Source organism: Phaeodactylum tricornutum, chromosome 18 (assembly GCF_000150955.2).
Source record: "Phaeodactylum tricornutum CCAP 1055/1 chromosome 18, whole genome shotgun sequence".
Taxonomy (NCBI): Eukaryota; Bacillariophyta; class Bacillariophyceae; order Surirellales; family Neidiaceae; genus Phaeodactylum; species Phaeodactylum tricornutum.
This window is the reverse complement of record NC_011686.1, coordinates 128,045-141,021: the sequence shown is the minus strand read 5'-3', so window position 1 is coordinate 141,021 and position 12,977 is coordinate 128,045. Positions and strand designations below refer to the sequence as shown.

The window sequence follows — 12,977 nt, the reverse complement described above, 5'->3', positions numbered from 1 at the left end:
GCCCAGATTTGAATGCCCAGGACAATGGTGGAAAAGCCTGACTGTGAATTGCTTATCGAAAAATAGTCACTGTAAGTAGTACGAGCGCGTCATAGCGTATTATGATTCGGAAACATGGGTTCATTGCAACGGATTCCCAAGAATGGAAACCAGCCGCAACGAGCCAGAACAGCGAACAACAACTAGGGGTTGACAAAGAACATATCGCAGTCTAACGTTTTCTATTGGTTCCAATGGTTAACTCTTGTAGCTCTGAAAGATCTGTGTTAACCACGTCTCGGCGTCTTTCGCGCTACCCACGGCTCGCAGAGCGACGGCAACGTTCGAGTTGTCCGCCAACGCGGGAATCCGACTCGTCAATTCCAACGCATCATTGTCACTTACTTGAGATGCCCAACCGTATAAGGCACCAGCCAATTCCGCGACCACACGAGCCTGCATGGCGTCTCGATGATCAAACGATGGACTCAATAGAACGTGCAACATACCTGGGAGGAAGGTTTGACCGCAAAACACCAAAAACCCTCGGCGGTATCGATTCAGTTCAGTATTCTGGTTGGTCAACTGTTCCAGCCATTCTCGGAAAAATTTGACGCACGTCTTCTGAACAATAGGGTCGGTCACATACACTGCTCCATCCGACATGGAACGTAACACAGATTCCAGATTGCCGACATTGGTAGGAGACATCAGAACGGCGGATGCGTTGTGCGTCACAATGTGCTGAAGTACGACAAAGGTCAACTTCTGAATTGAAAGCTGTTCCGTTCGCAAATGGGGTGGAACGTCAGAAGTCCCAGCAACGTCATCGGTAGCAGGCACCAGTGCGTAGCATTTTCGTAAAAAGGGCATTAACGCACCGTCAATGACAGGAACCGACGCTTCTTTAAACTTGATGCAAAGCTGATTGAAAATTTGGGATACAAACAAAACATCCTCCGAGTTGCAGTGCTCAATCAAAATGTACAAGAAACGAGGGATCTTATCCAAGACCTGATCACCGAGACATTGGATCATTCGTGGTAGTAAAACCATGGTTTTGTTCCGCACTTGTTCATGGTTTGGGAGCGCTTCCATTATAATTTGCGTAATGTTGACCGTCTCCATCAAGACAAGTTGAATGGACTGCGCTGGTTTCGAGAAGCCCTTGCTCAAATGCGCTAGCGCGGCGATCGACTGGGCTAAGCGGTCTCCAAAGAATTCGGTATCCTGGAGCAATCTGGGGTCTTGTAAGGATTTTTCTATGGAACGGACGTGCGGCGTCATGACGAGAGTCAAATATCGTGCCTGTTCCGGTGCGTCGATTCCTGTTTTCCCCAGTAGCAGTCCAATAGTCTCAAACAGGTACAATGTATCGTCCGGTCGCAGCTCGAGGGTTGTATTCGTCAACAGTCCCTGGATTCCTGCAACGGCTGTCTCCACGAACGGACGCAACAGCGGAGCAATGGCTTTAACTAGACGTAGCAGCAAATAGCAACAGCGTGATCTAACCCGAGCGTGTCCGTGCTGTAGACCGCGGGCCCCTGTCATTGCATCGAGAACGCGCGACAAAAGAATAGTATGATTGGAATGTTGAAAAATGGGATAGTAGCGCACGGCAACGTCGTAGTACCAACAAAGGATTTCAAAATGTCCGTGATTAGCAATAGGGGACTCGTGCAAGGCAACCAGTAAGGCGCAAAATGTTTGGTTTTTCATGGCCGTTTTCATACCCGGTGTGGGCCGTATTCCCTCACAGTATTTGTAAAGGAGTCTCAAAGTTGCTTCCAGGTCGGGAGTCGGAGCGTTGGACATGGTTATACACCCATCGTTAGTATTGCTACTATTGGTGCGATCGAGCCATTGAGCCGCCGCTTCACAGACGAACTGGAAACAAGTTGTGGGCGCTACCCGTACGAGTTTCACGTACAACTTTCCCAGCTCTTCGCGATATTGTTCTTCTTCCGCATTTTCATCGTCGATGAAGTTGAAGGAGAAATCTTTGGGATACTTGATTTGTTGGTAGAGGATGTTGAGCGTTTGCGGTAAGTGACGTCGCAAGAGTTGGTTACAGGAATCCTTCGCATCGTGAGCGGGCTCGTCGGACATGACGGCCGCCAGCTTGCTGGCAAGAGGCAGAACGGCCAACGATACATCGATATCGTCGTAGGCAAAAGCGCGAAAGAATAAATCAAGAATCTGATGAAAGAGTGTGTGTACGGAACTGTCGTCGGCGTTGCCGTTGGAAGCGGTCTGTTGCCATAAATGTGTAATTTCCAAACCCATGGTGTTGACGACCTTACCAACTTCAATGACAACTTCGATTTCGTAGGCCGACTCTCCCGTGTATGGGAGTAGATTGTATTCATGTATCTTCTCCAAAAGAGCCGTCAGTACGGGAAGTTTAGGGTCGGTCGCTGTCTGAATCGAGGATTCCCTCTCTTTGGAAACGACCGAATCGGATGTGATCCACTCCTGCCAAGCTTGGAGAGCCGTCCATTGAATTTCCTCCGGTTGTTGCGGTTGCAAGCAAACCAACAGTTGCTCCAAGACGCGGTTGGCCGACTCCTTTCCAAGAAAGATTAGCTCCGTCCACTGGAAGAAGCCCTTGACGGTTTGGATTGCGAGTAAAATGACGGCGTGTTTCGATTCGGATGGGTTGGTGGACAATGATTGGGATAGAATTTGCGCGACGGTGGAAAAAAGACTTTCTAGAAACGTTGGATTGGTATCATGCGGGGTCAAATGCCCCTTTAGGAAATCCTTGACTTGGCGAATGGAGTCTTTGTCGGTTTCGTTGGTTTGGAAATCTTCCAGTAGCGTTTCGACAGTTTTGAGAAACAAAAGCGGGTCCGTCCCTGCCAGTCGCAAGAGATCCGGTTCGACCGTATTCCAGTTTCCGGTGGGAACATCCGTCAAAATCTGTTGCGTAAGAAGCATGGCTGCCTTGTTGCGTAGAAAAGCAGAAGGGCTGCTTGGCGTATTGGTACTACTACGACTGTCGCTCCCGTTCGCCGCCAAAAAGGAGAATTGCGAGAGGAGGAACGTCCGCATGTGCCTCCGTTCCTCCGGAGCGAGTGGGAGTCTCCCCAGTGTCGTCAAAGCATAAAATTGTACAGCCTCTCGGTGGGTGGACGTATTTGGACGGGCGTTGGAGCCGCAGGATGTGGTCAACAGCTGGAGCAGGATCGCGGGAACGTTGACGTTGGAAGCCGTCCATTCTTGAAGATTTCGTGTGGCTTGCCACTGTTGCGCAGAGTCGGCTGGATTGTTCGATTGCTGCACCCACTCTTCGACTTGCGCTGCCGATACGCCGCTCCACTGGTATCCCGACGACATGAATCGAACGAGGATTATTCCGTTCGTTCGGTTCGGCGCTCGACGATGACGTTGCAGATTTCGGGTCGGCAAACGCGTCAGTGCCCTTTTGATTCGGATACAGAGAGAGTCTGTTTTGATCCAGTATTAATACCAGCAAGCAGCGGTGTCCCCCATCGTCGTTGGACTCGAGTCGGGAACGGGTCACGCCCCAGGAAAAAGAAGTGAGCCGAGCGAAAGCCAAAATGTACATCGAGAAGGCGAGACAGACTCCTCTTCCTCTCTTCACGGCGATCAACGTGAAGCCGATAGTGGGAAAATGAGCGGATGAGGGACGAGCAGACGCCAACGCGACATTATATGAACGTCGACAACGAGAATTCCTATATGGTCGATCTAGGGCGAGACAGAAGTTCAGTGTCGTTCCGACCTATTGTCCCTATTTCAAATTTATCAAAGGGATGCCATCCCATGTTAAAGTAACGTCTGTCCTTCCATACGAGACACATCAATCACCGTCAGTCGTTTACCTGCCGGGCATCGTTCCGTTCACTGTCACTGGCAGTCACTCTTACTGTTGGCAATCGATCAGACCGACCAAACGACGTACGATGAGGGAGGATACCTGTAGGTGTCCCATTGCTGCCAGCAGTGACTTACAAACGAATGACGCTGAGTGGGGCCGCTGTTCCGCATCGGACTGATACGGAGTCTGATTCTACCTCTCAGTCTCCCCTTTTTTCCGCGAATGACGAGGATCGTCGGCTAGCCCAGGCCTTGGATCAACAATTGGTACTAGTCGCAGATCACGTTTCCGTAGAGGAACAGGTAGTGGGCGAAGAAGCGGGCGAAATCCATTTACAAGATAGCGATTCGTCCCTGCCCTCCTCGTCTTTGCGAGACAATGATAATGGCGGAGCTCCTACGGTGGGAAACGTCGATCCCACCTGGCCAAAACTACCCTTGATTGTGTGTGATTTAGGCTACGGCATTCCGAACGAAGCCCGCCCCCGGAAAGAGAAGATCCTCGCTATTGCTCGGCAAGTTGTCAACTTTCTGACCTGGCAACTGACGGAAACGAGAGGTTCGTCAGGTTATGATTATGGTCGACAACGGCGTCCCGCAACGATTATTGTGGGCTGTCCGGACATTTCCATTCAATCCGCATTGCTGGATCGAATGCAGATTCTCTGGACGCAAGAGCAAAGTAGAGAACCGTTTCCTTCGCATCTTGGCTTTAGTAATCGCCCTATAACGGGACAAGCGGCTTTCTCGACGTCGGGTCCACGGCCACCGTCGGTACTCTACTTGTCGCCCGATTCCGAACACGTACTAGACGCTATTCAAGATCCACCCGATATCATCATTGTTGGTTTGTTGATTGATCGTCGTGTTCAGCTGGATCGTAGCAAAAATCGTGCGGCAGCATTGTCCCTACCGACTGCGCGGTGGCCTCTGGAAGATGTGGTTGTCGATATGGATCACCGGGAGCCTTTAAACTGCGATTGCATACTGGAAGGGACTCAGGCGTGGTTCTGGAATGTAGAACACGCGCACAAACAACAACAAGCAACATCATGCCCAACCAAGCTTGACAAACATCTGCTTCACGATGCCATCTTTCAAGCCATCAGGCGTCATGTGGCTCGACATCCTGAGCGGCCACGACACAAGCCACAAAATTCATAGATGTTCAAACGATGGTCTGTCTACTTACAATTCTGCGTGCGCTGTTTTCTTATGCAGCTCCTTCAAAAAGTGTTAAGAAATGCAAGTCCTCCACTACTGTGATTGCACTTTTCAAAGTCTCTGGTTGTTGACCGACAAAAAGCCGGCTAAACTGGTCGTCGTCGCACAGATGATGGGACGCTAACACGAAATGGAAAATTAGAAAAGCTGTGAAATGTCCGAAGTCCCGCGTAAAGAGTTCGGCAACACTTAGTTTTTAATCGTACACTGCCAAGGTGTGCCATCGGCGTGCCGCGCATGTGAATCCCAGCCTTTTCATGGCCAAGGTTGCCAACTAAGAACAAAAGGCAACTTGCAAAAGGTGCTTTAGATTAGAGTTAGTGACGTCATTGTCCGACGTGTCCAACATTTGTAGTAACTGAAGCCGATGATCGTTCTACTACTAGCAGCTCTTGAAGGGGTGTTATAGCTCTGACCGACATCTTTTCCAAAATTATTTTCCAAATCCGGGTTTTGGCTTTTGCCAAATGACCGTGACGCACAAACAACCGATTCTAATACGTGTTGCCTGACTCTCTCTCTGTCAGTTCTCAGACATGTCAGTCAGACAGATCTTTTGATCTTCAAACGGCTCACGCGTTTGGCTGATTGTGAGAAATATGACACTTTACTGTTAATCCGGATACCAAAAAAAAGGTCACAAATGATCTTCTTACTTCATGAGAACACCAAGCGGAAGGAGTTGTGAACAGCTTCAAATAGTAGATTTGTTCAGTCAAAAAATTTCCCTGTTTGGAATTTGCTCACAGCCAGCTATAGCCACCTGCCAGCCATGACAGCCAAGAGCTTGATTCTATTCCATGTGAACCCCTTATACGGGCTGAAAGCATCTGACTTTCTCAACGACACGACCAATTCTGTTTTTCAGATCGTTCTTCAGGAGGGTCACTTCGAATTAAAGAATTTGATCGATAAAACAGAAGAGAATAAGCCGTTTGTCTCTTCTTCGTTTGACGGAGTTCTTGCGGCGGCCCACACGGTGGTGATCAGTGATTCTATGTTTACCGAAAACAGCTTTCTGATCGAAACAGAAAACTTTCTTAGAGAAGGTTTACCGTCGCTGGTCAAGTACTACGAAGCTGGTGGGAACGTCATGGTCCATTGCGCCGAGGGAGTGTATGAGATCGGGAATTTGCTTTCCGCCAGCTTTGGTACAAAATGGCAGCTGGGAGCGATCGAATCCACCAAATGCATCCCCACGAGCAAAGGGCTTGAATTGCTTGGCATTGAACCATTTGAAGCATACTTGAGCGGAAAAGTCCACTTTATGAAGACTTCCCCAGACGAAGGTATCGTTGCCTACAATATGTACAAAAACAAAGAGGAATTTTTCAACGAAAATGATCTTGATCCCGATGAACCCGAGGACGATGCGGAAGAGAGCTGGCAGCGGTACTTGCAGCAATACGAACACCAGCATGCTGTTGCATTTTATAAAGGAGGAAACGGCATGATCATCTGGAATGGGGATAGAGGGCAAAACACAGAGATGCAAGGTGTTTTCATGAAGTTGCTTCAGCTAAGCTCGAAGGAATAGTTTAAAGTGATCGAGATAGGCAAATACATAAGAGAATACTTATGCCTGAATCACTGATCGAGATGTATCATACAATTAAAGATAAAGAAAAAATTTCCTTGTTAACACAAAGCATTGCTGTGCACTGTTCCATCGCGGACCTCGATTAAAGCAAATCAACTTTCAGCAAATTTTAATTGCAACACACCTTTTGTGCTTTACGCTAGCACAGCCAGTGGTCGATCGAGTTTGTTGCTCTCAAAATTCGGCAGCCTTAACAGTGAAGCCGTCCACAAATGTCTACTGAAAAAGTTTCATCATTTTATCCCCTATGACATCGTAGAAAAGATGTCGACCTGTAACTTATCTGCTTCCTTTGAAGGTACGAATAGGGTGTGTACAATTGGGGTGCCCGGGAAAGAAATGTTCTGACGCAATCACACGACCAACCGTCACAAAGTATGCCAGACAATGTCCACCCAGGCACGTAAAGTCAGTTTTAAGTTGAAAAACAACATGCCATCTGACAGTGCGGTCAGGAGTCCACTTGATTGACTCTACCAACTATTACACGTGACATCATCTGTCTAGTGGACCACTCAAGATAAAAAAGTAATCAAAGTACACACACAACATAGTTCTTTATACTGCTATGCTTGCTTTAGTAGCCAAGGATGTTGCAAGACCATTTCTACAGTAGGCCGTTGGTCTGCATCTGGATGAAGCATCGACACAATCAGATCACGCGACTCAGGGCTACTTGCCGAAGGAAAAAACCAGTGCGGTCCCAAAAAATCCCGTTCGTCAGCCTCGGTGATGACCGGATTAAGCGATGCAGCCGCGCTACTCCGCCGCCCGTGTGCTTTTTTCACCAGACTGTACCACTTGGTGTACGACTGAAACCGAGCGCATCTCAACAAGTCCTCCCCAAACGGTAATGATCGGAATAGCATAGCGTACAAAATCACTCCAGCACTCCATACATCCGCGCGGGTGCCGTCGTATCCAACAACAAGAGGAGTGGACGGTGATTGTTCGTCCGCAGACTGGTCATTGCTTTTTTGCCGATCGCTTTGGGAAATTATCTCCGGTGCCACGTAATGTGGTGATCCCACTACCGACGTCATGCGTTTCAGTGGCGACGGTGCCGCAGCACCATCGGAACTACTTGGTCGACAATTCACAACATCATCGATAATCCCGCAATTGAAAAAGCTCATGCCAGCCGACACCATACGTTCCATCTTGTGCAAAGGTGTTGCTCTTACATTGCCGTCTTCCACGATGATATCGGAGTCGGATGTCCTTGGAGGGCTGCTGGCATTTTGGAATACCGGTGTCGATGGTAAAGAGGCTAGCAAGATGTCTTGATCCGTCTGCGATTGGCTTTGCGGTCCGAATGCAGCCGATAATCCAAAATCAGCAATCTTTAAGGTACAGGAACCAGTGCGACTGTTGTGGACCAGCAGGTTCTCAGGTTTCAAATCTCGGTGAGCAATGCCGTTCGCGTGGCAATACCGAACTCCAGAGGCCAACTCGCGAAAAAACTTGCGCATGACAGTTTCATTTTCGGTGAAACCGGGAGGCACGACGTCTTGACTGGATATTTTAGCGGCGTTGGAGGAAATCAAATCAAATAATTCACCGCCCCGAACGAGTTCGAGAATCAAGAACATGGTGGATTTATTCTCCTGAATATGTTCGAGGACCTCGAACAAGTGTACCACGTTCCGGTGTCGACCAATCAACATCATGTTGCGAATCTCTTTAGTGGCCGCTCGTCGCTGACGCAACCATTTGAGATATTTCGAGGGAACCGACGGCAAGGCAATATACGCACTCAACTCGTCACAATAAGAGGTTGCTCGGGGAGTCGAGGCCGCTCGGTAGATGCCACTGTTTACGATCGGAAAGCAAATCGAAAAGCAAATATGAGAACACATGTGTACACCTAACAACACCGATCACGCCTTTCGATTCACTTACGTTCGCTTATTCGACATAGGGGTGGACACTTTCAAACTTTCCAGACTCGGTGCATCCGAATTGAGACTCGACGATTGGTCTGTTCCCACGCGTCCAGGAGCACCATTGTCACCTCCGCCAGAACGAGTATCCACGGTGAAGACTCCCTCAGGGGGTGGTGGCTGACCCGCATTAATTGCTTCGATTGCATTCAAAAGAGCTCGGAAATCCGCGTCGGACGTATTGAAGGGCACGTGGCCCCAAATTTCTATACATCGCGTGAGAGGCAGTTCACGCAGAACACCCTGAGCGTCCCGATAGGCAGCAATGAGCGAGATGCGTAGTCCTTTCTCGGGACTGCCCCGATCGACTCGCACTCGACTAGTGGGCCGCGACCCATCGGTGGAAGTTTCGTTGCCAGTCGTGTTCCGATCGACCTTGTAGCGCTGCAACGTGCGCAGATTGCGGCTACTAGGGTTGACAAGCCACCAAACATGCGCTTCTTCCATAGGGTGATTCCCTTTGAGAATGTCGGGTGTTAGCGCTTTGCCTTGGCGTGCGACTACGGCGTGTTGGGTAACGTCCATTCCGAGAGTGCGAAACCCTACAGGATTCAGCACCTTGATCGCGACGGTTTCTTCCATAATTCCATAACTAAGCGACGAGTCACTGGGAATATCTGGATCTTGTTGGAGCATGCTGGAATTCTGCAGAATGGCCTTGGCGTAGTGTTTGGACCGCGATGGGGCATCAGCCGCATCAATAATGACCATGTTATCCGCCGTAATTGTGGCTTCCAGGGCCATGTCTTCGGTGGCAATGTGTTGCTGTGTAGTTGCCGTGCGAATCGAGCCTACGAGAGACGATCCGTCGTCCATAGTGTCCACCGTCAAGAGCGAACCGTCCCGGATGTGCATGCCGTTGAATGCATGCAGGCCACAAGTACCAACGATGCCGGTGTTTTGTGATTCGATGATCGCATCTTCCGCCTTTTTGGGTACACAGGTAAATGAAGTCGTAGGAAATTTGAATTTGTCGCTGGGTACTAAATTTCGCGTTTCGACGACGGTGGGAGTCCCTGTCGGTCTTTGTCCAGCACCATTTGTAGGTTCCACCGTTCCGAGTCGTACAGGGTACTCTTCCATGGGTAAGAGCCGGTGCCCTTCGTAGACCACACCAGCGACGCCTCCACCGAGGTAGTTTCCTAGTTCGTAACTGGCTTTTCCGTCTACCGTAATAATGAGTCCATCGTAGGAGTCCACCAGTCGACAGAATCCGTCTCGCGTTTTCAACCGTTGCTTGTGCTGCATTTCTTGTAGCTTTTCCTTTGCTTCCACTGTTGTTTGCCAGTGAAAGATGTTTTTGCGTTGAGGCGATCGTTGATCCGGGAGTACGGTCATTGTACAATGGGAATTGTTGTGTGCCTGAGACGTCGTCGCGAGCTTGGTAGTGCTGTTCGAGTCCTTGGTTGCTTGGCTACTTCGTCCCAGTCCCGCTAGGAGACCGCGTTTGCCTTTCTTGGGTGACGCTCGTGGTTGGCGTGCCGCAGTTCGGGTGCTGCGGTTCGCGTGTTGGCACTGTTCGGCCACGCCGTCCCACGGAGGCGTCGCGGTGGATCCGCTCGAGGGCTTGTGTGCCAACGAAGGTCGACGAAAGAAGAGCTTCTTCAATCCTCCACCGCGAGATGCCGTGGCTGCCGTCGGTGAAGAAGACATGTCGCGGGGGATTGTGCTCTGCCGATGGTGACTAGAAGAAGACGCGTCGGTTTTCGGAGCCGCCATTCACCAAAGGAGTCGTAGTTCGAGATGGGAACGAATGGCGACGAAACCGAGCGCGTTCGAGATCTCTCTCACGGTCGACTGAGACAATCGCACGCTTCCGAATGGCCACAAACCCGTTCTGATTACGCGACTTCCGAGACGTCCAGTATTGTGATAAAGGCAACGATACACTGTACTGTAGTGTTGGTGGCGTTTTCGTCAACTGTTTTGGTGGCAGGTAGGAGTGACACGCTATCGACCGTTTGGAGAGTCTTCGTCGGGAGTGTGTCGGTCGTTTGGGGGTCGTTTGGACATGGCCAAGCCCCTTCCGGACTTTCCAAAAATCAGTCGTCCGGAACCAGGTCCGGTTTCGTTTTGGCGGTATCCTACAGCCAATGGTTGCGCGTCGCCGGATCATTTACGTTCTAAGGATCCGTAGCTAACGAAATTGTCGCTTTCGACAGAGTAGTTACAATTAGTTAATGGAAAGAGAGCTATCCAATTTCATACTTCACTCGAAACAACGTCCGTTGAGCAATCCCTTCCACATAAGCGGTGGTGGGCACTACCTATCTAGTTAGAGCGTTCACGACACAACACAGCAGCCACAGTGACAGGCAGATCCGCGCCACGCCCGAACGGTCGAGATTTGTCGAAATAATAGTATTTACCGTTACCGTTACAGTTAAATTCAACCACACGAACGGAAAGGCGGGCGCTCAAGTGGGAGCTCGCTTATCCGGTAGACCTCGCGCAATCGTACATAGCTTTGGTTGGTGCCGTCCGTCGTTCGGTCGTACGCCTAATGAACAGGGCGGGGGGAGCCAAAACGAGAAACAGCCCGGGCTTGCCAGGCCAGGCCCTTTCCGATTTCGGTACCGAAACTACCTACTAGCTAGAGAGTGAAGGGTGAAATCCCCCTCGTGGTCTCACACGCCTCCGCCACCCGCACGGCTCGACCACGAAGCAGAGACCCCTCTCGTTCGACATAATCCGATATCGCATTCCTGTTTCGGTGAGTGCAACGTAATTCGTTCGGTCATCACATCCGTTCGCAAAGTTCTTACCGTAATAGATAAAGTCCGGCATGATTGTGTTTCTATCTCCTCGTGTGTGTCTGTGTAATGTGTTGGAGGAAACGCCCGAGCGCGTACAGCCTCGTGACAAACAACAACCAAACCGTGGTTCCCGTCGTGCGCTGGCTCGGGTCATTCCGGTACTTTGGGCGAGCGAAATTATATACAAATCAAGATTCCGTCGGACTGTGAAAATTACACGGGAATCAGGAATTTAGAAATGAGAGTGACGATTCGGGGTTCAACGGGAAGGGGTTTTACGATCCAACTGCGGAACACCACGACAATCCACACTCGGCAGCATGGCCACTACTCACAGTCACTTTCCTTGCTTTGCTTGCGCTTCTTCCACAGCTTTCGTCTCATTTCGACACACACTTACCCAAAAGCGTAAAACACATCATGTCTTTGAAGCGAATTAACAAGGTACGTACGCAAGCAAAAGTGTGTGCCTGAAAACAAAACCGTGACGGAACCAGAAAGGAAACCAAAGTCGACGAGGTTCCGCCACGATCGGACTCCAAGCCTACGCTACCCATGGGAATGATGGGCATCGCTTCGAAACGGGAGGATGTTCGGAGTGTGGAGCATCAGCTTTGGCACACCGTTGATTAGTTGGTTATGTTGATGACCGAACGACAATGGCCGATGCCCTTGGCGTGACCAGCCGGTGCTGTCGATTGCGCACGAACTCTTTTTCACATTTTGTACGATTCATTTCTTTAGGAACTTGTCGATCTCGGCAAAGACCCTCCGTCAAATTGCTCGGCTGGTCCCGTTGGTGACGATATGTTCCATTGGCAGGCGACCATTATGGGCCCGGAAGACTCTCCGTATTCTGGCGGAGTCTTCTTTCTCGACATTCACTTCCCCGCCGATTATCCGTTCAAGCCCCCCAAGGTCCACTTCACCACACGTATTTACCACTGCAACATCAACTCCAACGGCGGTATATGTCTCGATATCCTCAAGGACCAGTGGAGCCCGGCATTAACCGTGTCCAAAGTTTTGCTTTCCATCTGTTCCCTCTTGACGGACGCCAATCCGGATGATCCACTGGTGCCGGACATAGCGCAGCTGCTCAAAACGGACAGGGCTCGACACGATAGTACGGCGCGGGAGTGGACTTCGAAGTATGCTATGTAGCACACGCCGAAGCAAAAAAGCAACCACGGGCGCGCGGTGCCGTAGTCGTCGGTCGCACTCTTTCTGCAAGCACATTCTAAAATTTGAGAAACCTATTTGAAAACTGGAGCAATCGTTTTGATTACACTTTGTTCTGACACTTTAGAGTGTGTTCATACGTATGTATATACATTCATATCATCGCGATCGACTTTAGTGGCCAGGAATCGTTCGTACGTTCCGTCGCGTTTTGCATGCTACAGCGCTAAGGTAAGGTAGTAAAAAGGAATTGGACATGTATCCGCGGACCGGTATCGTCTTGCAGTCTTGGTCACAGTTCGACCCACGGTTGAGAGCGCTACCTCCTTTTGCTGCCATACAACTTTTTTTTGATGTGGATGTTCACGCTTTGTTCGGCATGTTGGATGGTGTATATGTTCCTGTAAGTTGTCGCTGAGTGTGTGTTTTACGAATGCAAATGAATCGACG

General features: G+C 49.9%; 5 protein-coding genes across 5 annotated transcripts; 3 read left to right on the top strand and 2 right to left on the bottom strand.

The window, feature by feature from the left end:
• Window positions 1-237: 237 nt before the first annotated feature.
• Window positions 238-3,318, bottom strand: PHATRDRAFT_48534 (predicted protein; the record flags this gene model as incomplete). Its single annotated transcript, XM_002183001.1, has 1 exon — window positions 238-3,318. One exon carries the CDS (start codon window positions 3,316-3,318, stop codon window positions 238-240), a length of 3,081 nt encoding a protein of 1,026 aa, XP_002183037.1.
• A 645-nt stretch (window positions 3,319-3,963) lies between these two features.
• PHATRDRAFT_39019 (predicted protein) lies at window positions 3,964-4,986 on the top strand (the record flags this gene model as incomplete). Its single annotated transcript, XM_002183126.1, has 1 exon — window positions 3,964-4,986. The coding sequence occupies one exon, from the start codon at window positions 3,964-3,966 to the stop codon at window positions 4,984-4,986; it is 1,023 nt and encodes a 340-aa protein (XP_002183162.1).
• An 832-nt stretch (window positions 4,987-5,818) lies between these two features.
• PHATRDRAFT_48533 (predicted protein) lies at window positions 5,819-6,631 on the top strand (the record flags this gene model as incomplete). The annotated part of the gene is made up of 1 exon (XM_002183125.1): window positions 5,819-6,631. One exon carries the CDS (start codon window positions 5,819-5,821, stop codon window positions 6,581-6,583), a length of 765 nt encoding a protein of 254 aa, XP_002183161.1. The 3' UTR covers window positions 6,584-6,631.
• Window positions 6,632-7,956: 1,325 nt separating this feature from the next.
• Window positions 7,957-8,118, bottom strand: PHATRDRAFT_15229 (predicted protein; the record flags this gene model as incomplete). The annotated part of the gene is made up of 1 exon (XM_002183000.1): window positions 7,957-8,118. A coding segment is annotated over one exon (162 nt), but the record flags the coding sequence as incomplete, so codon positions are not given.
• A 3,647-nt stretch (window positions 8,119-11,765) lies between these two features.
• On the top strand, window positions 11,766-12,616 carry UBC2 (ubiquitin conjugating enzyme E2; the record flags this gene model as incomplete). Its single annotated transcript, XM_002183124.1, has 2 exons — window positions 11,766-11,789; window positions 12,090-12,616. The coding sequence occupies 2 exons, from the start codon at window positions 11,766-11,768 to the stop codon at window positions 12,507-12,509; spliced, it is 444 nt and encodes a 147-aa protein (XP_002183160.1). The 3' UTR covers window positions 12,510-12,616.
• Between the last annotated feature and the right edge of the window lie 361 nt (window positions 12,617-12,977).